This window comes from Lagenorhynchus albirostris, chromosome 12 (genome assembly GCF_949774975.1).
Source record: "Lagenorhynchus albirostris chromosome 12, mLagAlb1.1, whole genome shotgun sequence".
NCBI classification, from domain to species: domain Eukaryota; kingdom Metazoa; phylum Chordata; class Mammalia; order Artiodactyla; family Delphinidae; genus Lagenorhynchus; species Lagenorhynchus albirostris.
In genome coordinates, this window is record NC_083106.1 from 76,630,246 (window position 1) to 76,656,304 (window position 26,059).

Below are 26,059 nucleotides of genomic sequence, written 5' to 3' on the forward strand. Positions count from 1 at the left end.
TCCAAAAACACTCCCCAAACGTATTACCCCGAAACTCACTCTCACTTACCTTTTCATTGAAATGTATTTCTACAAATTTCCCAAATCGACTGCTATTATTGTTTCGAACAGTCTTTGCATTTCCAAAGGCTTCTAAGAGTGGGTTAGCTATTGAAAAAGAAATGAAAATACACCATCAGAAAGTTTGCATGAAGGAAAATTACAAAGCAATATGCATAGTATGTTTCCATTTATTAATAAACATAAATAACTAGAAAAATATTCTCAGAAACATTAACATGAATGAATTCACTTGTAATGTCAAATCCCACAAATATTTATTGACTACCACTATGTTTGGGCCCTATTAAAGTGCAAGAGATGGAAAAGTTACTCAAAATTTATTAAAAAAAAAAAAAGAAAAAGGAAGTGTTATGAGAAAGACAAAATTTTCAAAAGTCACTAGGTTACAAAATTTATAACTCAACTTTAAAAATTACTCCCTAAAAATGTTATGGTTTTCACATCAGCCCTACAAGAGCAGTGATGATAGTAAAGAAAGCAGCAAGCTTCCTGTGACGAAATACAGGCAAGAAGTTATTAGTTGACTTACATTTAAAAATATATATTAATAAAACCTCCAGATTTAACATTTTTACACGCACATCCAACAAAATCTAACCAATAAGCGTTTACAGAATTACCTACGAAAGCTTCTCAGAACAATAGTTCTTGAAATCCCAATGAACAAATGTAAAATTTTAACTGTCTTCATTTTATAATTTCACACATTCTTTCCCTCTCTCTCTCTCTACCTGACTGGAAAAGAACTCCTAGAGTCTATTCTGCTACTCACCAGTCTTAACTGTAAGCATACCAGAGTAGTGTCAATCTTACTCACATATTCCTTCAATAACCTCATAAGTTGCTTCATATGTTTACTGCTAGAGTATTTCTTATGAAATCTTTTAAAGTCCATTTCTCTTATTCTATCCACAGTAGAAAGCTTCACTAGTCACTAAACCCTTTGAAAGATCACTCCCAGGTTGTTTCACTTGCTAAAATAAGAAAGTAGTAAAACTAAAAGAAATATTAGCATGTATTCCCACCTAAAGATTTCTATGGCCCTGCCAGTTAACATAAACTGTTCTCCAGTAAGGGGCTGTAGAGACATTTGGAATAACACTTTCCAACTGTCCTCAACTACAGCACGTTACACATTGCACAGTACGTTCTCATGGAAGAAACCAGGCTTATCTGGTTTCAAAGCAAATCTGTACCTCAAGTAAACAAGTCTGAATATTAATTAGTATTTTATTAAATTAACCCATTATTTGTTTTTTATTTATTTATTCAATTTTAAAGGGCAATTCCCTCACTAAAGGCACTCTACTGTGACTCTGCCTAGGTGTGTGTCACAGTACCACAGTGAGAACTGTAGATAAAAATTAGAAAATTATTTATATCAAGAAATATGAAAAACCTTATGGATGCAAACTTTAAAAATGTTTATTAGAGTCAAATTTATATTCATCTACATGCATATTTTACATAAGTGTGAAAAAAATGTATGTAACATTTGCCTGCCATGATATAGCAAAATGCATGAACATAAAAGGCCCCTGATAAATTTTCGTTCAACTGGAATTTTTCTTTAAAATGTCAAGAGTATTAAAATATGCACTTAGTAGAGCATATAGTTAAGATGCCTGGGTTTATGTCCCATTTCCACAACTGATGAGCTTATTTACTCTTCAGAAAGTTACTGAAGCTCCTTCTACCTTAGCTTCTCATCTGTGAAGCAGAGATAAAATAGTACTTAACCTCATATTCTATGGAGATTTAAGTTAGGTAACAGATTTTAAGCAAATCAGACAAGGCCTAACACATCCCACACATGTCAGTATCATCATCATTATTAAATACTTACTGAAGGGGTGAGAAAATGTCCAAAGAGGCCTGAAACACCTCAGAGAACTAGAAGGAGACCAATGTGACTAAAGCATAAGGCTGCAGAGGAACAACGACTCAATCAGACCAGAGGAGGTGGGGCAGGCCACACAGCGCACTGGAGGTGATGATGTGAATTTGGGGTTTTAGCTTGAGAGAAATACGAAGCCAATAAAGGGCTCAGAGCAAAAGAGGTCACTCCAACTTCCACACAGAGAACAGGTTAAAGGGCAGCCAGACCATAAGAGGGGGGACCAGACAGGAACCTGTGCTGCAGGAGGCTGCTGCAGACTCAGCGTGACGGCAGCGGAGACCAAACAGGATCCGAGAAGTCTCTAAGGGGTGAGCAAGCACTGACAGCCCGGGGAAGCCAACTTACAGACTCCTGCTTTCCAAGTGTACTCTTTCATTGAAATGATTTCCCCCAGCACCTCATTTCCAAATAACCCTCTCCCTTTCTCCTTTACAAAAACAAGGTCAACAAAATAAACAGGAGGCAGGAGGGCTTCCTATATTCCTCTCATTCATCCGACAGATGTTTATGGAGCATATACTATGTATCAGGCACTATTCCAGGAGTTTGGAATATATAAAATCCCTGCCCTCTTAGCACGGACATGGGGTCGGGCGGGGGGGCGGGGAAGACAACAGACAATAAGTAAATGAGAAGATAACATTTGAGCAAAGATTTGTAGGAGATGGCAGAGTCTTTTGGATCTCTTGGAGAACACTCCAGACCACTTAGAGGATTCTTCTAAGTTAATTTCAGGACATATCTAGCAATGGAAAATAAGAATTTCAAAAATTAACAATACCTTCGACAATTCTATCATCAATGTCTTGACCGGTTCCATACGATTCCGTCAGATATCTGTTTAAAATACAGGATTAAAAAATTGCTGGATGAGAATGATATTGCATGCATTCTCTTTCTAATTTTAATATTATTTAATACATCTAAAATTTAAACCTGGATCATGCACTGGAATGGCTTATTTAAAAACTGCAAATTTATATTTAAATGCAACTACTATTCTGTTATAGCTTTTTAAACGTTTAAAATTCTATTTGGATGGCCTTTAACATCTAAATCAGCATTATTTTTAAAACTTTTGGGGAATATTCTGATTTTAACCAACTATTTAGTTGGAAATATGCCACACATTGCACACAGAAATATTCACCTTTGACACTGGGAGGAGGGTTGTGGGGAGGTAGAAATAAGAAGGGCAACCATCATAAACTTAAGGTAAAAAATGGTTTCAACCACTCTAATGGCAGGACTATTGAAAAAAGAACATAAAGGCTGGATTGTGAAGGAACATTCCAAGATTTCCCTTTGCCTAACCAGCACTGGTCTTCTCCAGGATCCTCATGAGAATAGCATGTCAGAACTAGATTTCAACAATCTGCAGCTTAGCTTCCACATGTCTGTTCTTGTAAAAGGGATAGAGCCCACCATTTCAAACTATGTCATAAAGCATGCAAGAGTATTCAAAGTCAACGGGTTCAAATCTCAAGGAGATCTTTGTAACTCTTTGCTCATAACATGTTCATGGCAACACTATTCACAAGACCCAAGAGATGGAAGCAACCCAAGTGCCCAAGGGCCCACTGAGGAATGAATGGGTAAATGAAATGTGATACATAACACACGAGGGAATATTACTCAGCCTTGAAAAGGAGGAAAATTCTGACACATGCCACAACATGGATGAACCTCAAGGACATCATGCTATAGGGGGATAAGCCAACCACAGAAAAACAAAAAGTATATGATCCACTTATATATATCAGGTATCTAGAGTAGTCAGAATCATAGAGGCAGGAAGTAGAATGGTGGTTGCCAGGGGCTGGGGTCAGGGGAAACGGGGAGTTGTTTAACGGGTACAGAGTTTTAGTTTTGTAAGGTGAAAGGTTCTGGAGACTGGCTGAACAACAATGTGAATATACTTAGCACTACTGAACTGTACACTTAGAAGTGGTTAAGATGGTAAATTTTATGTTATATATATATTTTTTACCACAATTAAGAAAAATCAACCTGCTCAAAGTGTTCTAGGTCAGCTAAATACTCCTCACCTTAGAACAAATTTTGTATTTTCCGTTTTGCCAGCTCCTGATTCTCCAGATACAATGACAGACTGACTCATCTTGAGCACCTTCATGTCTCGAAAAGCCTTATCAGCTGGGGTCAAAACAATACATTAACGATGAACAGTGTATTAAATACAAAATTTTCCAAATCATAGAAAGTCCGTTTACTATCAAAAAGCACTTGCTCCTAAAGAAATTATAATGTGTGTTTACAGTTACCAAAATTTTTAAATAAAATCATTGAAAAGTGTTCAAAACATCTCTAAAGGTATATACGTTAAATGTTTTCTCTAGTTATCCTGACAGCTAGGTAACTGAAATCAAATAAACAAGTCTTATGTTTGTACTAGAATGTCTCCGTATTATGAGCTGTGGCTCAGCTTTTCCTCACACTAGAGCAGACCTGCAGAGAGATGAAAAATGCTCACTATGCATAACTAATGACATCCCCGGAGAAAAAAGCAAGAAGTAACGAGCTACCAATTAAGAAATCTGGCAGCCAAAATTTCTGCTGGAGAAAAAAAAATACATAACTGCACAATAAATCTGTGGGGTTTTTTCTGTAATACTACTATTAAATTTAAACATCGTGTAGGATTTTTCAGCATTTCAAAAACAGGCAAAATTAACTGCTTTAAATTTTTTAGATTTGTGATTATTCATATATACAATTTTTAACTATCTTCATTACACTCCAACAATTTAGACTACAAGATGTCTTTAAGACTCCACGGACAAGATAAGCACAATTCAATTCTATTAAAGTGGGCTCAAATTAAAACAATTTTGATTAAAAATTAGGTCCTGACAAACTTAGCCCTATAAGGCAACTATTTCTCACCTCAGGCATGTGTTACCCATACCAGCGAAGAAAGCTCTACTAATGGCTTTTACTCTAAGGGCCAAATGCAAACTACACACAAGGGTATTCACACATCCCTTTGACCAATTTATCAGCAATCTATTCCACCCACTTTCGTGGAATCCTTGTAAAAACTTTTTTAGCAGTAAACAACTAAAAATAAAAGCCGGTTTATTTACATTTTAAACATGTAACTTGCTCCCATTGAGGTTCTAAGGATTTTGCACCATTTAGCCGGCTGACAGAACACATACTCATGCCCATCAGAGCATCACAGAACCAGAAGTCAATGTGCAGCTGCACTGGACTTGGTGTACACATTCACTCTTGCCTAGTAGCACACAGTACACGGTCAGCCAAATCTAGAGGTGAAGCCCGGTTAGGCCATAATACAGGTACAAAGAGAAAGAAAGCCCAGAGAGAAACTAATTGCACTAAGAACCAGAACCAAAACGTGTCATCATTTAACTGCCAGCTATGTCTGAATCCCAAGTCTTAGCTAACATCTCTGTACCTGCAGTCACCAGCTATGGGGGACGCCTGCCAAATAACTCCCTCTCTGCTCCCTAGAGCTAAAGTGCTTTGAGATGAGAGAGCACCTGAGAAAGACAAAGACAGATGTTGCTGCCTTTCCACACGGATACCCCAGAGATATGAAGCATGTATCACTGTCGATCCTTTACATTTTACAGAGCCCTGATGCGGGACAAAGCATGGAAGACGTCTGCTCTCACAGCTCCCTTCTAGCCCAGGTAACGCGCTCACTAGTGATGACCTGGGTAACAGCAGACAGCCCGGGCCTCCTTCCTAGTTGTGGAAGGAGGACACTTTTCAGGTGGAGTCAGAAGAAAACAATAGGTCAGCTTTTATTATGACCTACTTTCAACTGGGTGGACATGCTTAAGACGACAAAGGTAATTACCTTAACAAAGGTAATGAGGTACAACCGCCCCATGAGCTGGCCGCAAAAGTCTCTTCCCCACCCTGTGTGAATACGCGCTCCTGACATGGTGACACATTCAGAATGCACACAAGCCCTCCAAAATACGTATTCGATTCATGGTACCTCTTATTAACCCAAAAGAAAAACGGAGTAAATCTGTACAAGTTAAAGAAAAATAAATATTAAGATACAATTAAATTACTTACCAATTGCGAAGACATGAGGTGGCATCGTCCCAAGAGATTTTCCTTGGTACGACTTTATTGTTTCTGAAGAATATATTTTAGGTATGTCAAAGTATGGGTTCACTGCAATCAGAATGTTGGCCACATATGTCTAAGTGGGAAAGACGTAAACATAAAATTTTCCAATTACTGTTTTCATTTAAAACCAAACAAGGGTCACAGGAGAAAGAACACACAGCAAATAGACACCCCCAGTTCTCTCTATAAGTAGAACTCCTAAATCTGCATTTCTGGACCTAAATATTCCCTGATCTCTATAGGACCCATATTTCTCTGACTCTTAATATTTACATCTTCTTAACCTATAGCCATCTAAAACTCAGCACATCCAAAATCAAAATCATCTCTCTTGACCTCCCTTTGCCTCAAAGGAAACATGCTCCTCCCACACACCCCCTCCCAGGTTCACCACTACCAGGTCTGCCTGGGCAGAGCTGAGTCTACACCTCCATCTCAGACACCTCCTGTTGACTCCACTTATGACATCTACTCTATGCCTGCAGCCTGAGTTTTGCTTATTTGTATTCCTCGCCTAGACTACTTTCCTCACCCTGCTACTAAACAGTTGAACATAGCTCACAGGACCCTCTAGGCCCTGAAGAGTTGAACATAGCTCACAGGACCCTCTAGGCCCTGAAGAGTTGAACATAGCTCACAGGACCCTCTAGGCCCTGAGGAGTTTAACATAGCTCACAGGACCCTCTAGGCCTATGCCCATCACTGAAAGCCAAGGACTGATTTAGCTCAGTGGTGACCACTTGGTCCCAGATTTTTGCAAAACAGCATATGCGCTAACCATTGCCTAGAATACTGACGGGCTAAATGTTTAATGAGCAAGTGAAGCTTGCTTTTAAATCTGAAATTTCACTGTGGCTTCAAAAGACCAGAAAAATGCCACCAATAAGATTTATAAAATTCCTCGTGGATAGAAAGAAAGTTGTGGTTTAGCAATTAGTTGTGGTCTACTGGCCAAACTAGGGCACACAAGACCATGTTTTTCTCTTTTCTGCTTCTAGTTGTGGAAGGGAAATGATGCAGAAACCCCGAGCTCTCAGCCTACTCATCTAAAATTCCATGAATGTTCCCAAAGATGTTTCCTGGAGTTGGGTAAAAAATAAGAAATTCCCGATAATAATGTTTCTATGGGAAACAAAAGGAAAGTAATAGAGACTTTAGTAACCAAGGGAAATGTTACATGTGAGTTAGCTATTGTTCTACTCAAATCTAAGGGAGAATGGTGGCAATTCTGGTTGGTGAGACATATAAAAATATCCAATTTAAACTATTCTGAACTGCTCCCCTCTCTTACATATATTATGATAATCATAACTCTATTCGTGTACTGCTGATATTTAATGGTTTTATAACTAAAAGACATAACTGGCTAGGCAAAAACCCACCAGTCACGCCTTTCATTAACTTTGAAAATACTGGTTTTCCAAACAGGAGCTGATGACGCTGAACAGCCACTATCTAACACATGGGTCATATGCCCAACTGCATACACATCTTAGGTCAACTAAACATGATGTGAAAAAAAGACAACTAATTTTTTTGAAAGTACAATGAATTCTGCACGTAAACCTTCAGCTATCAATGGTCACAGTCAGCAAATGTAGCACCACTGCAGCACAGGAAGCCTTAAAAGACCAACGAAAATGCCATGGGTGTGAAGCTTTCCTATAAACATCCCAAATGAAAACAAAGTATCTCAATTTCTCTGAATAAGATCATTCTGTAAAGGTAATTTAAAATTTGTAAACTTCAAGAAAAAGATATTAAAACAATTAAAACTTGCTCAAATAAATAAGATTGTTTCACTACCACCAAGTGATGTTAGACATGGAAAGAAAAAATAGTAGCCAGTTCTTCTTGAAAGATGGTTACATCTAAATCAACTTTTACTGGCTTATTACAAGTTAAGCTGCTTTAACAAACAAATTTTTTAAATTTGTATTATTTTAGTACCTAAAACAACATTTAGCACACATTAGATACTCAATATTAGTATGCTGATTAAGTGAATTTTGCTTCTCAATATATTTTTAAATAAGAATAGCCATATATATATATATATGTGTGTGTGTATATATATATATTAACCGAAATACACTATTTAGTTGATTTTGAGAAAAATCAAGGAGGAAAGTAAAGACTTAATAACTATGTATAACTGAAAGACAGCAAGTAAACTCTTTTGGAGAAGACTAGATTAGTTCTATTTCCCAGCTGTCATTACTTGGACAGATGGCAAAGACTAAAGGTAATTTAGTCAGAATTAAGTAAGTACAATTAGGCAAATTGATAGTGATATTAAAGATTAAGAATGTCATTTGATCTAGGAAGTGTCAAAGAAGCCATGTGTTTTCTTCGTTCAAAAATAATGAAGAGTCCCATCTTTATAACAGGAGGGCTACAGTGCGGTAGTTTACCTCCAGCCAACAGAGGGATATATAGAACTCATACGTGCCCAATGAATCATTATAATTAAAACAGACTAGTTAAGTATCCATCTGAGTGGTGTGGTACAAACCCTATTTCCATTAAAAGCATTGTCTTTCATTTTTAAGTATCCTGGGTTTTTAGGGTAAGTTATCTATTTGGAATGAAATATTGCAACTATTCAGGCTCTATGATCAGCACTTCAGTGTGCTCGATATTTCCTCACGTACTGCCTTCTATTCTAATTCACACCGTTTTGTCTTCCAAGTTTTTAATTTCAATACGTATGCCTTATAGTCTGCCGTAAATGTTTTGCAGAACAATGTGGAAACTGCATCAATAAAACAGATCTACAGATATATGCCAAAAGTTAAAAAATCAAAACTCAAAATAATCAGTGTTCTTTTTTCTTAAATATCCAAATTGGATAGTTTTAAGTCTGAATGATATTAGATGATGCTCTGCATTCATTATTTCATTCTGCAAATATATATTAAGTGCCTACTAGGTACCATGTGTGGTCTAAGCCCTGGTGTCGGAGCAATAAATCAGAAAAGAATCCTATCCTCATGGAGCTCCCACTCCGTTCAGTATGATTTCCTGTTAGAAAATTTCAAGCTCAACAAAATCAAACAGTAGCATGTAAAATAATTACGCCAACAAAATTTAACCTACAGGTAAAATACTTACGTAAATTCTGTCTTTACTGTATCGAACTTTGATATTATGGAGCAGTGTGGCTTCATTCAAATACATTAATGAACCTGAGATGGAAAATTTGTAAATCATTAGCTATTTGAAGAAAGAAAGGAAAATAAAACTATGCCATCTTAATCTGAATCGCTCTGATCCAAAGCTAAAATTCACCTGTTACGTTAGATTCAATTCCATCTTTTTCCTGGTACGTGTAAACCCCAGAGGCTGATGTAAAATGTATCTAGTTTACATATGTGTTACAGCGATATTTTTAAACAATAAATTTCCAGTGAGGTGAGTACCTCTAGTTTGTACCAGGTGAGTACAAAAAACCGAGTACAATTCAAGTGGAAAAAAAGAACTACTTTAGATAGTGCTGATTTTAATACATTTTGACACAAAAAAGAAGAGTAGACGACACTAATCCCATCTGATGCTCAGAATTTTACAGGAAAAACACAAAAGATAAAATTTTAGAATGGGAAGGTCGTGTCATTCAGGCAGTGCCTCACAACTGATAGACTAAACAAGAATCCTGAAGAAATCTGTACGTCTTAAACCAGGATATGCAGCTAACTGACAGCAGCATCAGGGTAGAAATCTTGTTTTCCTAACGTCTGTTCTCCTAACGCTCTGACACATCCTGTTCTCCCAGCCTGATCTACTGCCCCGGCCCTCAGTCGCCTGAGCTCCGTTTCCACGTTTCCACCACGCACTTGAGCAGACAAGCCCACTCTTCCCCCAACCACTCTGTTTCCATTATCAGCACCACCATTTCCCACTCATCTATTCTGCAAGCCTTGGTCAATACTAGGACCATCCTCTCTCCCCCTCCTTGCTCTAAGCCCATTTCCAAGTCTTTATACATTTAATAAAGTATAGCACAGCACCAGCTTCATGGCAGCCACTCAAAATTAGCACAATCTGAGTCTCTGAAATGTCTCTCCTTTCTTTCCATTTCCACAGCCCCAATCCCAGTTTAGGCGTCGTCACCTCTTCTGCAATCACAGCAGCCTCTCACTTGTCTACTGCCGCAGTCTCTCTCCTCTCTAACCCAGATTGCTCAGTGCATTAATCTTAACACACTAGAGCCCTGACTAAATCTCTCTCTTCCTCAAAACTCATCAGTGGGTCTCCGTCAACTGCCAAATCCATGTTCAAGTCTGATATTCAAGGCCCTTAGTAAACCTGTATTCAACTGACCTTTTCATATAATTTTCCATAACTACCTTTAATATGGTCTAACCTGCAGGCAGAGTAAACCATTTACCAAACTCAACTATCATGCATGCATTGGGCTGCACCTCTCTATTTCTAGGTATCAAAAATCCACCTATCCTTTAAGGTCAGTTCAAAGACTATCCCTCAAATGACACCTCCCCATTCTCACTACCCCACCACCACTAGGACTGCTTGCTCCTTTGTACTTGCATTATGGTGCGTACCACAGAATGCCAGTCTTGTGATGACAATTTTGTATATCTGGTTTTGGCTTCTATCCCTGAGGGCAGGGCCCTGCCTGATTCATTTGCTTGTTTGCTTGATCCCTCACTGAAGTTGTATATATGCCTACACTGTATGTATATATAACCTACAATTCAACACCCGACCAATTCTGTCAAACAAGAGCCCGTTGCTCTACCTGTCTCAACAGACTGCCCATGCTTCTACACTCACATGATGCAGCCAGTTCACATTGCAAGGACACGGGCCTCACTTTTCTAATGCCACTTACAGCAGAAAAATACAGAGTAAGAAGTGGGTGGAGGCCCCTAACAGTCGAACGGCAGCCCTCCTTTCAGTTGAGGAAAGATGTGGAGAAGGCAGGCAGCAGAGGGTATCTCGTGTGGGTTCGGTCCCCTACTTTCCATACCCCTGCACTTCTTCCACCCCCGTCCCCAGGAGCTTGATCTACAGGCTGCCTTTCCTTATGCAAAGCACAACATTGAACCACTCGCCCATCGCTCAGGTTCCTCTGAAACTGCCTGGCTGCGTGATACTCTCTCTGCTACTCTCTGCTTCCTGTAAGTAAGAATGCCTAAGCCCACGATACGGCTCCCCTAGAAAAGCTAATCATATACATCTACATGGCATGTGGATGGCTGCTTGCCCTTCTTTCTTTACCTCCTCCCATACTTACCACCAGCCTTCTCAGGGATATCTGGTAATTCAACTAAATAAATCCCTCACTGTTGTCCATAGACAGATGCACGGATAAAGAAGATGTGGCACATATATACAAGAGAATATTACTCAGCCATAGAAAGAAACGAAATTGAGCTATTTGTAATGAGGTGGATGGACTCAGAGTCTGTCATACAGAGTGAAGTAAGTCAGAAAGAGAAAAACAAATACCATATGCTAACACATACATATGGAATCTAAAAAAATAATGGTTCTTAAGAACCTAGGGGCACGACAGGAATGAAGACGCAGACGTAGAGAATGGACCTGAGGACATGGGGAGGGGGAAGGGTAAGCTGGGACAAAGTGAGAGAGTGGCATGTACATACATACACTACCAAAGGTAAAATAGATAGCTAGTGGGAAGCAGCCGCATAGCACAGGGAGATCAGCTCGGTGCTTTGTGACCACCTAGAGGGGTGGGATAGGGAGGGTGGGAGGGAGGGAGATGCAAGAGGAAAGAGATATGGGGATATATGTATAGCTGATTCACTGTGTTATAAAGCAGAAACTAACACACCATTGTAAAGCAATTATACTCCAATAAAGATGTTAAAAAAAAAAATCCCTCACTGCTGAAATACCTGCCAATGACAATAAAAATTTGGATCAGAGGGGCTTCCTCTTAAATTATGCTACTCAGACTACTCCATTTAAATAAAGACACAGAAAAGGAAAGACAGAAGGGAACACGTATGACCCTCAGCTTGCCAGAATGGGAAACGGTTAAGTCTCAGGGGCCTCTGCATCCCTGAAGGCACGACCTAGGGATGCTCAGAGGGTCTTGGACATCACTTCCTGCTCCACCAAATTCCCTCCTCCCCCCCCCCCCGCTAGTGGCCACCCCAGGACTACTTGGTTTGGCTACTGACATGCAATACTTTAGGTGAACTGTTCGTCTTTTATGCCTAATTATTCATAGATTTAACTATACACTCGATATTAAAAATGTTTAAATAAGACATAATAAAAGAAGGAACGTCTTTGTTTCTTTATAAACTCTGTAAGAAGAATTCTGGTATAATTAATATATACTGAGGACACCAAAAGTTTCTAATGAAGAGTAGATATCACTCAATTCTTAAATTTAGGAATCTGACTAGGGAGTTATCTAAGCATTTAAGATTCTGCTTATTTGTTACAGTCCTGGTTCACTGAGAGAAAAAAAAAAAGAACCCACAAACAACTTCAAGGCAGTAGAAGTCAATCACTTCTATTGTTACATTGTTGTAGAAGTCATTCCATTACTGAAAAAGAGAGTGAACCAGGCAACTTTGGGGATTCTTTCCAATATTATAGTTTATACTTTTTTTTTTTTTTTTTTTTTTTTTTTTTTTGTGGTACGCGGGCCTCTCACTGTTGTGGCCTCTCCCGTTGCGGAGCACAGGCTCCGGACGCGCAGGCTCAGCGGCCATGGCTCACGGGCCCAGCCGCTCCGCGGCATGTGGGATCTTCCCGGACCGGGGCACGAACCCGTGTCCCCTGCATCGGCAGGCGGACTCTCAACCATTGTGCCACCAGGGAAGCCCTATAGTTTATACTTTATTATTCTCGACTTCTAACAGTGATCATTCATGGAGATTATTATATGCCATGTAAGTAACAGTAGCTTAAAAATTAGCACCAAAAAAATGCTTACTTTAATTAGCAACCTCACATCCCTGAACTATTTTCCTATTCTGGCATTAATCCTCAAGAGTCAAGTAAGAAGGCAAAGTTAACAGACTAAACTCCACACATACAACCCTTCACATAGAAAACCTGGAGCTAAAACTAGGTAATAAATTTTGCTATATTATGAGGGCACTATCAGAAGTCTACTCGTGTGTCTGTTTCAACAGAACCTTTATCACATAGTTCAGGATGCTCTATAGACATCAAGCTCTTTTTTTTTTAAGATGTTGGGGGTAGGAGTTTATTAATTTTTTATTTTTTTGCTGTGTTGGGTCTTCGTTCCTGTGCGAGGGCTTTCTCTAGTTGCGGCAAGTGGGGGCCACTCTTCATTGCAGTGCGCGGGCCTTTCACTATCGCGGCCTCTCTTGTTGTGGAGCGCAGGCTCAGTAGTTGTGGCTCACGGGCCTAGTTGCTCCGCGGCATGTGGGATCTTCCCAGACCAGGGCTCGAACCCGTGTCCCCTGCATCAGCAGGCAGATTCTCAACCACTGCGCCCCCAGGGAAGCCCCCCACATCAAGCTCTTAATCATCACATTATTACCGTGATACAGAGAAGAGGAAAGGATTTTAGAAATACGCACGTGAGACCCAAACAAACAACATCATGTGTCAGTTGGTGGAGGACAGTGGTGGAGTGGGCAACCAAGCCTCAGGCAAAAGGACTAAACTAATAAGTGATGGAACCACTTTCGCTGGAAAACCTGCATTCTAAACTCAACAGTTAGAGCTGCATTCATGATGTGGTTTCAGAAAGGGGACATCAAGTAGGGCTGGACTACTGTGTGGTGAGGACAGGTGACATCCTCAGCAACATTCCTGCCGTCTGGCATCACCAGAGTCAACACCTACAAGAAGCGGCAAATCTCCACTAAGACCGGGAAAACTAAACGGTCAGACGAGTCCACCACCATGAAACAATCAGAGGGAGACTGCTTTAAAATATTTAAGAAATGGATTAAAAGTAATTCAACATCATTTATTATGTTTAGCTCTACGTGGATATATAAACCAGAAAACATTATTTTGATATATGAAAAGGATTGATTCCAATTCTGAATACCCTAGCAAGTTTTAACAGAAAAGAATTTTCTCTTATTTTAGATACAACAGAATCTCGTTCCTCTTTGTTGTTGTTCTGATTGCTGTTCAGAAAAATATGATCCCATCAGACAAACTCTCTAGCAATTTTGGAAAGGAAGGGAGCGCCACGTTTTTTCTCCCAGTCTCGTACACCTAATAACAACAGATACCATCTATTGAGAGGCTGTTAGAGGTCAGGCACTGCACCAAGCATTTTAAATGTATCATCTGTAAGCATGAAACATAAAAATCATTACTCCTGTTTTCCAGACGAGAAGTTCAAAGGGGAGAGAGAAACTGCCTACGGGCACACAGCTTCCTAATGGCACAGTGAGAATCTGAACTCGGGGCTCCCCCATTACTCCTGTATTCCACGTCACATGCAGGGGGATCTTACAGGCTTACTCAAATGCGAACTCCAGAGAAAACCCATAAGGACAAAATATATTCCTTTCTCCTACCTCTCTTATCTAATTGCAGAGTTTTTAATGCCAGATACATTTAACGAAACCCATGACAACTGGACATGATTCTTAAATATCGCCACATAAAAAATGAAACATGATTACCTCTTTATCTTGAAAATGTAAGAATAAACATGGCCTATTGCTCTGGATACAGTATTTTTTCACCAAAAATTCTAAGACAGTTATTCTAGATTATTCTAGATAAGTCCAACTAATGCTGCACTTTAGTCCAATGTTCTGAAATCAATTTTCAATTAGTACTTATTACATAGTATTTTTTTAATGTTTGTTTCCTTCAAAGGGTGACACTAAATGGGTCCTCCTGACTCAACTTCCAAATTATTGAACCACATATACAGCAATAAAAATCATCTGATTCCAGATGATTCAGAGGTTCAAAAAACAAAAAAAAAACCCATAAAACCAAGAGATCTTTAGTTCAGGCTTCATAGTTAGTAAATGATTACCATTCCCTGTATTTACACAACTGAGATAACACTAAAAAGATATTCAGGAGAGACCCCTTCACCAAAGTGCAAATGTGAGAGAACAATGCATCTAGGACTGTGGGGCTCCTCCATTCACAGGAACCTTCAGGTCAAAAGGCAACATTTCTTCTGAACAAGGACAGTGTGCCCTGTAATATAATCACTCGTATATTTTTTGAAGGAACAGTTTCCTTTTCTATGATGAGAACTACTTTTTAAATTGATACTTACAGTTATCTTCCACATCTTTTTTACTGTCCTCTTCTGCAGGGAACACTTGGTTTATGAGAGCCAGAAATGTCTGAAAAACAAAACAAGAGCTCATTAAACTAGAAGCTTACAAATAATAAGAAAGATAAAGGAGCTTGACTGACTGCATACATTGAAAATAATGGCAATGATATGCTCTTCATTAAAATGTAATACAAGATCCTACTACTTAACAAGTCATTACTCAAACATATTATCCATTATTACTATGAACATGGAATCAATAATGGAAATCAATAAAACAAAAACAAAACCTGTGCTGGAACACCTAGAGTGGGACAAAACAAGAAGTATATTACGTCTACATAGGTATGCTGTTTAACAACTTTTTTAAAAAATAAAAATGTTAATGTTTATGTATACAGCAATTTTATTGTTTTAAAAAAGGAAAAAGGTAACATCCAATCAATCAATCAGATATACCAACAGACCATAATTTAATTAATGCTCTTGTCTGAGTAAAACACATTAGACACAAATTCCTGTACAGGAATGTGTCAAAAATATAAACAGTATCCGAAACTATTAGGTCCATAACATTACAGATATCCATGAATAAGCTGGTGTTTATTATATCATTTAAATACTATGGTAGAAACTCTAGAATTAAGATAGTATCTTGTAAGAGAGAAGAAATGATCTCAAATTACATCGAAAGAGAATTAAATTTTCTCCATGCCATTCTAATAGTTACCTATACATTTCTATTTCTCAAACAATTACAATTACTCCTGTGGTTGAAGTTTCCATCCATATCAAACCCATCTCTAAGGAAAACCTGTTCAATTATTTTAGAATACTTGCAGGTCTGTATATGTATATATATGCAAGAGTATAAGGCAAGGCTACTGCTGTAGTTTACAGAGGAAAATCCAGGCTACTAGTGCTATACCTCAATTCAAAGTCACACCCAAATTAGAAAACTGTTATGCCCTGAAAACTCTAGAAGTTAATTAGTTGGAACCCACTACACATGTTCTTAACGTTATAAATGAGGAAAGGTTTAAAGGAGAAATCACAAATTCAGAACTAGTCCATAACGTACATTAAGTATATTATGGTACTATAAAACAATCCACAATTTATAACAATGATTCTACAGGGAAAACACGTTCAGAAATCACTGCTAATATCACAGATCTACGTGCCACTTTCACAGCCTCAGCAATGGGGCTAAAGCCTCCCCAACCCCAGGTGTTCGCTCCATAAATGGGGTGCAGGACACAGAGTTCCTAGAATGGGAAGGTTAATAATCTTGGGGCTGAAAGGCCTGTAATGAGTCTAAAACACTGTTTCTCTCGATCCTTTCTCACCCCCCAAATGATCACCAGCCCCCATCATCTTCTCCCCTCTACTACCTACTCAGTGAGGAGGAGGAAATCTGTTTCATTAAGGCAACTGTTTTCTCTTAGAGGAAGGAGGCTTTTTCTCCTATCAAGAGATCACAGTAAACACCTACCACCCAGCAAACACAGTGCACCCAGCTCCATGACAACATGGACAAAGAAAATAGTGCCTGCACTTGAGAAGACTGCAGTCTAGCAGGGAGGGGAGAAATGTAAACGAATGTCTCCAATAGCGTTACGGGAGGCGAAGAAGGTATACCACTCCTCAAAGCAAAGAGTAATCAACAGTAAACTCTACTGCATGTAAGGAGGAGGAAGACACAGGGCATCTGTGGAAAACTTTCATAAAGGAGGTGACCTCAGTCGCTCCTGAGAGATGAATATTTGCTAAATAAGCACAGAGCTGTGGAGAGCGGCATTCCAGGCAAAGGAGTACTGTGAGTGGCGACACACAGAGCCCAGCACCACCTGGCTCCCTGAGGACCTGATAAACCCTGGGAGGAAGGCTGGAAGAGGAGGAGAAAGACACATAAGACTCAGCATAAGGGCAAGAGAATGAGGGGGAGACTGCTGGTCGACAAAAGACAAGACGAGCAACACAGGGAAAAGGAAAGGTAGACCCTTAATGCCATGTGTTTAGGGTTTTAGCCTGAAGGCCAGTCAGCTGCGAATATGCAACATGAAATCAACTGAGAGGTTCAAGATGGCATTTTTAGCAGAATAAAAGATATTAGAAAATATCAGAATGCATCACAGACGGTAAGGATGTTGCATTTGAATACACACACACACGATACATATACTTGTTGACATGTAAAATCTATTTCTCGTCAGTACACACGTACACACACATGAATAATACGTATACCTAATGCGATTTCAAATCTATTTCTTACGATGGGCCATGACTGAAAAACTTTAAAAGGCACTGCCATCAACAAAGACAGGATCCCCACTAGAGCTCATCACTCCCTCTTCTATGCTTCTACTGTATCAGCAAACAGATCCACTTGACTCGTCCGTTGCTTCACGCACTTCCTTCATTTTTAAACGCTGACGATCTCTACTCCATGAATCATCTACACAAAAGACTACTTCTCTTACGGATCTTTTTAACCACACGGTTGTTATGACGCTTCACAATTTATTGAGACCCTGATCAGAAAGTGGGGGCAGGGAGGGGATTAAGATGAAAAGAAATCCCTGAGAATTGGTTAACTTTCAAAAAGATTTTGTGAAAAGAAGCTTCCACTTTAGTTTATAAATAATCTACGATCCGTAAAGTTTCCATGACACCACGGTTTGAATTTTAAGTGTTTTTATTGGTTCTATGTGTGTACCTGATTAATACTAAACTAATAAGGCACAGCTGAAAGCACAAAATACTTAAAACTATAAAAAAGCATATACCCGTAGATAAAGTTTCTTCTATCCCTGAACTGAATTATTTTGTTACTTATGGATATAAGAGAATACATATAACGAAATATAACTAGGAAATATACTTTTCATTTCATTTGGGGCTTTTGATTTCCTGTGCTTATAAGATATATGTTAAACAAAATATATATATTTTATATATATATATATATAAAATATATATATGTTATATATACATGTTAAACAAAAATGAAAATAGACTCTGAAAGATAATGAAAGGCTCACTAAATTTCTGTCACCCCAGAACATGCTACTCTGGCATACTGATTATCTTGAGTTAAAGGCCCTTGAGAAACAACAGATGTAAGAAGGGCACTCTGACCCTTTTTATTCCTGAGAGCAGGAGATAAAACTCCCGCGTGCAAGGTGCCCTCCCTCTACCGGGAGGAAAGAAGACATTCTTATCACCAGCGGAGGGAATGGAGACCAAGAGAAATCTGTGCAAACAAACCTTGTCTTGCCAGAGTAACCCTTACCTTCCTAACCACTTCTCCACCATTTACCACCCCTAGCCCAGACCCCTTTGCCTTATCAATTCTTCACAAATGTATTGTTTCTTTGTCTAAAAGATATAAAAGCTTCCTGCTCTGGTCACTTCTTCAATTCTTCATTCTCTTGTGAAGGCTGCTGTGTACATGTAAAAATCTGATAAAAGTCATATGCTTTCCTACTGTGAATGTGTCTTATGTCGATTTAATTTTCAGGCCCAGCCAGAGACCCAAAAGGGTGGAAGAAAATTTTTCCTCCCCTACAGCTTCAAATAAATAAATATAACTGAGTTTCTTTTTTTAAATTCTTTCTTTTTTTAGAACATGTACTGCATTGTAAGTACAAATAGGTACTTGTTAATAAGAGGAAAAACTAGCAACACTTTGTCTTTTCTTTCCTGAGGGTATCTTTAATTGGCCGCCGCTAACATGGCACATTATATATTATGCATTTAGGTTCCTGGGTTGTTTACAGTAACAGAATAGTTTTCTCTGTGAACAGACCTCATGAGAGATCCACCTTGTTTTTCTAAGGTTCCCAGAAGGATGGCAGTCATATGGCACTAGTTAACCATGTATCAGTAGAACATAAATTATTCATGAACACTGGCAGAGTCTAAAGTAAACAGAAATGACATCAACAAATTTAATTTAGTCAGAAGTCCTGCTTAAGGGGAACACTGATTAAACTGAAAAGTGTTAAGCTCTGCCACAAAATAGGTAGGCCCTACAGTCCCCATGAAGGCTGAAAAGACTCCAGGTCACTTTTCCCCCATACTTTTCATTTTGTTATATTGTCTAGTCTATGTCTAAGCCTAAAAGGAAATAGACACCATGTGTACAAAATTAAAGTATGCTTTTATGTTTTAAAAAGTACCATTACAACAAAAATAATAACAGACGTTTATGCTTAAGACTTAAATACCTTTAATAGAAATATTTTCACTACAATCACATGATAATAAATTTAAGTAAATATAAAAGCTTTTTAAAAAATAATTAACAGCAGATGTAAGCTATTATATATAGACTGGATAAACAACAAGGTACGGGCTTCCCTGGTGGCGTAGTGGTTAAGAATCCGCCTGCCCATGCAGGGGACATAGGTTCGATCCCTGGTCCGCGAAGATCCCAAATGCCACAGAGCAACTGAGCCCGTGCGCCACAACTACTGAGCCTGCTCTCTAGAGCCCACAAGCCACAACTACTGAAGCCCGTGCACCTAGAGCCCGTGCTCCACAACAAGAGAAGCCACTGCAATGAGAAGCCCGCGCACCACGACGAAGAGTAGCCCCCGCTCGCCGCAACTAGAGAAAGCCCGTGCACAGCAACGAAGGCCCAACGCAGCCAAAAATAAAATACATAAACTTTAAAATAAATAAACAAGGTCCTACTGTACAGCACAGAGAACTATATTCAATATCCTGTGATAAACCATAATGGAAAAGAATATTAAAAAAAAGTGTGTCCATGTGTATACCTGAATCACTTTGCTGTACAGCAGAAATTAACACAACATTGTAAATCAACTATACTTCAATAAAAAAAGATTAAAAAAGAATTATCCAGAAGCTAAAAAACAAAAAGCAAAATTTCATAACATAATCCCATTCACTTTTTATATTTTTACTTGGTAACATGTTGAATACATCACAGATATATTCATAACTTTAGTTATATGGCTTAAGGAATAAAAAATGTTATTGTTTATATTTTGTCATAGAGCTATTTCTTCTTAAGAATATGCTAATGAAAGGCTCACTAAATTACTGTCTGATTTTACGATGGGACACCGTTTTCCCCCTAGGGTATGCACTTCTGACTTAATCACACAACTCAGGAGAAAAGTAGGATTCACTGACCAGAAAACTGCTTTCCCCTATACTGTGCTAAAAAAATACCTACCTCATTGAAAAAGGGAGATACCTACAAACACAAATCAAATTCTGAAATCTTTCTGAGAAACTTCTTACCTTGCCTTTTTGGTTCAAGGGTTCAATCGTTAAGCTGTCAGGGCCAATATCCACGATATTGCCCATCTGAAATCCATCCGTAGGGTGCGGCGCCCAAACGGGCTTCCCGTCCTCCATTTCTGAAGGGAGCTATCCACTATCTCCTGTTTCAAAGGAACGAACAAAGCAACGTGAGTAACTCTGGAAATGAAAAAAGATAACAATCTTTTTTTCAGTTAACATGTAAATCGCGATTCTTAGAAACACACGAGCACCCCTGCAGGGGTAATCCCTACCCCCTGCCATCCCGCTACACCCACCCCTGTACCACCTGTACAGGGGGACCAAGCAGAGGCTGCTCTACCCGCCGGGAACACCTGCTTTGCCACCGTCTTCCTTCGGTGGTGACTGCAGTGAGAACCAGCTACACTTTGAGCAGCGCAGAAAGAGAGAGCCAATGGTCACAGTTTTTACCTCTTGCCCACTGTAATTTATACTAGCACTCCTTTTTACTGCCTGAAGTATTCCCGATTGCACAATAAATTAAACAGTCATCGGAAGAGGAGATGTTATTGCGTGGAGTTGGCTAAGACTTGAACAATAAGTCTATCTTAGACCCTGAGGGATAAAAATGAGACACAGGAGAGGTTACTTCCTCTGGGAGCCTTTCCCTGACAAGCTGAGACTACACGAATGCCCCACCCCTGTGCTCCCTAGAGGGATACCCACAGAACCACTGAGCATACTGCTTTGTTGTCTTCTTATTTTGTTACTGAGGTAATAAAACTTACAGTGAAATGTACAAATTCCAAGGATACAAGTTGATGAGTTTCCACACCTGGACATACCCATTCAAACAAACACCCCAATCAACAGACAGAACATTTCCATCTCACCAGAAAGTTCCCTTGTGCCTCCTTCTGGTCAATCCCTACCTCCAGAGGCACCCACCGTTAAGTACGCATGCTTCTGTGTATGGCTTCTCTCATTCAACAAAATGTTCTGACGTGCAGCCAAGCTGCTGTGTACACTAACCCACTGAATCACATGCACAGTTGTCTACGGGCTGTCCTGGACATGAACGTTTATATTGTTTCCAGGTTTTGCCTATTTTGAACTCTAGGCTAGTTCTTCAAGCATTCCTAGAAAGCTGCTTTCATGCTTGGCATTCTCAGACCTAACATTTACAATTCTGTCTTGAGAGTATCCCCAAGGGTCCATAACATATAAAATAGTTAATTTTAATGAGCTTGGATTCTGTGAGACTAACGTGTTATAATGAATCACCCAGTCAGTGATCCCAGACGTCCTAGTTTCAGCACCTCAGCGGGAACTTACTTTTCCTTACTTATCTACACTTGAAGAAGACACATGTGCCGTAACTCGCCTCTTGTGTGGCGTTCTCAGATCTGGGATTTCCCACATGGACCTTCCATCAGGCCTAGCCTCTCACGTTAGACAAGGATGTCTGGTATATAGTTCAATCTAAACACTGCTAACTATTGGCAAGTCTGCAACGTGCTTGCTAGTTAATGTCTTCCATGCCATGGCTACAGGATGGCTTCTGCTGTCCCCACGCAGTAAATGCGACCAGGTTTCAGTGCCATTCAGGGTTAAGAAATTAACTGAGGGTTCTCCACAGAAGTGAATGAGTAACACTGCTTCAGATCTGCATTACCACACCTTCACACACCTACATCCACACACCTTCCCTAAATAACCATATCTTGTCCCATGCTTTAAATAGAATCTATATATGTGATGCCCAAATTGACTTCTCTGGCCTATACAGCACCACTGAGTTCCCAGGTGTTTAACCTGCATACTGGACACCTCCTCATGGAGATATCTAACAGATGTAACATTGTTATTATTATATTATTACTCTGTTCCACCACGTTCATTATATCACTAAAGGCACCAACACCATTCATTTTAAATCAAACCCAGAGTCATGCTCAATTCTTCCAGCTCCTTCCAAACCCCTATCACCCCCTAATCCTGTCGGCCCCCTAACCTCCAATAGGGTATCTCAAATCCACCCACTTCCCTGGATCTGCTCTGCCTTCCTGGTCAAAACCAACATGGCCTTTTACCAGGACTCCTGTAATTAACTTAGCCACCTGCTCCCACTCTTGCCAGTATGCACAGATCACCAGAAATCCTACTGAAAGTAAGTCTGATCGTGACATTCCTGTCGTATCAGGGCATGGCCTAGCCCTCATGTGTCGCCAAGGCCCAGCACGGAGCAGGCAACCCAACCTTCACCGAGTGACTGAATGAACTGTTCACACAGCTTGCGAGGAGTAAATGGAGATGCTCTCCTAGAAAGACTTGAAAGGTCTTAAAACCTAGGCTTGAAATTAAGCTCCACCACTGTCTGACTAGCTCTTAAGTAAATTACTTAATCTCTCTGATCATTATCTTTATCCTTACCCATAAGTGACGATATCACTTACCTTACAGAATTGCTATGAGGATTAAGTGACGTAAAACTGAGATCCCCATTCTAATGGCACCCAACAGATGCTAGCGACACCTCTTCCCTTACAGTCCCCCATATCCCTTGTTCGAAGCCACCACTAAATGTCAAGTAAACGGTCTTGTGATAGTTCTAAATACAAAGGGAAATTACAGAATAGTCATGAGGGATCATTTAGGAATCATGAGGTATCTGAAGAAACAAATCACAGTGAAGCAAAACCCACAAAGTCAAAAAAGAACGTCAAATTTCCTTGAACTATTTAAATTGTTTTCCCATTTTGAACCACTTACTGCAGCTCCCCAGTTAAGATAACAGATTTAAAGCTACACACCCAACGCTGCTCCTTCCTCAAACCCCTAAATCTACAGTAAAAAGAGTCTTTAAATTAAAGACATCAGTGCACAAGGAGGGAGACGACAGCACCTCTGAGCCCTCTTCTTGACGAGGCCTCTGCTAGGCCTTCGAGTCTGTGCTGTCCTTGTTCGGCCTACAGAGGCCAGTTTTAGCAAGAATCCTGCTAAGCCGGTTTAGAGAAATTCTCTCACCCTTGATATCTTATCAAGTTCCTCATCCCCTACCTTTGGTATATAAATCCTTAATCTGCCTTCAAAAAGAATCCCTTTAAGTCAGTTGAGCAAGCATCCCCTACCTGTGCTGTTTCCACTTAGTCTTTTTCATCCGCTGACCCCTGCACTCTGCTCACTGGCTATAAATCCCCAGCTGTCTTTGCTGCATTCAAAGTGGAGCCCAATCGTTCTCCCTACTGTAATACCATTTGTTATAGGCTGAGTGTATGTGTCTGCTATGCACTGAATTGTGTCCCCCCCAAACATGCATAGGTTGAAGCTGTAGTCGTCCACGTGACTGTATTTGGAGACAGGAGGTAATCACGGCTAATGACATCATAAGGGTGGGGTCCTAATCCAATAGGATTGGTAGCCTTACCAAAAAAGGAAGAGACATCTCTCTACCTCAATGCACACACTATAGGGAAAGGCCAGGAGAGCGGCCGCAGAACGGCAGCCACCTGGAACCCAGAACGAGAGTCCTCACCGGAATCCGACCCTGCTGGCACCTGATCTCAGACTTCCAGCCCCCAGAACTGTGAGAAAATAAATGTCTGCTGTTTAAGCCACCCAGTCTATGGTGTTTTATTACGGCAGCCCAAGCAGGCTAATACACTCCTACTGCAATAGTCGCGAATAAAGGCATCTTTGTCATTTTAACAAGTGTCAGAATAATTTTTCTTTAAGAACGTAATAGCGGAAATGAAATATTCACTAGAAGGTACAGAAAATAAAGTTGAGACTATCTTTTTCAGAAAGCCAAGAAAGAAAAAAAAAGAGTTAGAAAGTGGAGGGCAAAAAAAGAAAAAGTAGAAGAAAAACAGATATAAAAATGAGACAAGTAAAAAGATTCAGCACCAAAATACCAGGTAAAACAGACATCCTGTTCCCTTCAAAACACAGAGGGGAGAAAGCTTTCCAATATCCAAAGAAAATTCACCAGAACTGAAAGGCATGATTCTCTAGAGTCTAGCCAAAATGCCAATTAAGTCCTCAACACAATACCTGGAAAAGGACAGACAAAAGGACAACATGTCACATGTCAGAACACCAGAAATAGAAGATGCTGCACATTTTCAGAGAAATGAGAGAAAAAGGGGGGAAAAAACATGCGTCATATCCAAAGGATCATGAATCAAAATGGCTTCAGCAACACTGAAAGCAGGAAATCGATAAAGCAATGCCTTTAAAATTCTGACGGAAAATGATCTCCAATCTAGAACTCGGCACTTAGGCAAATTACCAGTTCAAACTGGAGCAGTATGACCCCAGAAGAGCCACTGTGAACACCATTATCAAACACACCCACTGCCTCTGGACCAGGCCAGTCTGGCCCAGATTCTGATCTGAACTTATCTTTCTGTAACTCTGAGTCGATGATGTAACTTGTACCTGGAGGAGCTGGTAGACACTCACTCCCCCCTCTATTAAATTAAAGATTATCTTCTACTGACTGCAAGGCTTTCACGAAAATAAAACCTCTTTTAAAATAAGGCTTCATTTAATTAGTTTTGGAATCCTAATTATTTATAACATAAATTACCCTTTATTAATGAAGTCTGATTTATTCATTCCACAAAAGAAAATTCTTTTGACATATTACTATTTGTCCCCATAAAAGCATTCAGAAAACCCATACAAGCAACACTCATACATATGAAGCAGGTCTGCACAGGAAGAGCAGTTAAACAGGTGCTACTGTACTAGAAACCATAAACACATTAAGAGCTGACTACATATGCACTGCGGGAATACAAAAGAAAAAAATGAGAAGCTCTGGGGCTGGCTAAGCAAATTTAAAATTCTGGAAATTCCTTAAGTTATTCAGGAAGAGAGAGAATGCTCTATACTACGCTATTATCAACTGAAAATTATCTCATTTTTAGCCTTTAACTGACAGCTGATGTTTTTAAAGTAAGCACTATAGCAGTCGATAGAAATGCAATCTGCAGCCTGTCAGAGGTACGATGCGAACTTTCATTTAGGCTTTGTTGAGAAGCGAAAAGCAGATCACCAAGAGGCTCCCTGGAGAGCAAACGTACTGGAGGCCAGGGTGACAAATACATACACATCCGTGTCCTTTTTTCTCGGCAACTCCAGAGATGATCCCAAAAGGGACCGTGTACCCGGAGCCGAACATGCAGACACAGCCCACCAAATAGGAACCATCACCCGCCGTGCCGCCATCACCTTCAAAGATTACCCTTTTAAACTTGTGATTGTGATAGATGACAATGCCTTGTTTTTATTAGCTAGGGTATCAGAAATTGAGTACTAGCTAAAGTTAATTTCGAATTGAGCTGAAAGAGCTGGCGTAAGATACCAAGAAAGCAAGGAAGAAGCATTAAACAGGGAAGGAAGAACCCTTATAGGACTTGCCTTCCACAGTCATTCATTCTGTAAAC

General features: G+C 39.7%; 1 protein-coding gene across 1 annotated transcript in view; it reads right to left on the minus strand.

Moving 5' to 3' along the window:
- MYO6 (myosin VI) overlaps positions 1-26,059 on the minus strand; it is a 140,733-nt gene that overhangs the window by 67,898 nt on the left and 46,776 nt on the right. Inside the window, exons 2-8 of the mRNA XM_060167690.1 lie at positions 20,625-20,767; positions 15,339-15,408; positions 9,209-9,282; positions 6,038-6,167; positions 4,012-4,117; positions 2,745-2,800; positions 50-147 (exon numbers count right to left, since the gene is read on the minus strand). Coding sequence (XP_060023673.1) covers positions 50-147; positions 2,745-2,800; positions 4,012-4,117; positions 6,038-6,167; positions 9,209-9,282; positions 15,339-15,408; positions 20,625-20,741 — 651 coding nt within the window. The 5' untranslated portion in view covers positions 20,742-20,767. The remainder of the gene's footprint in view (positions 1-49; positions 148-2,744; positions 2,801-4,011; positions 4,118-6,037; positions 6,168-9,208; positions 9,283-15,338; positions 15,409-20,624; positions 20,768-26,059) is intronic.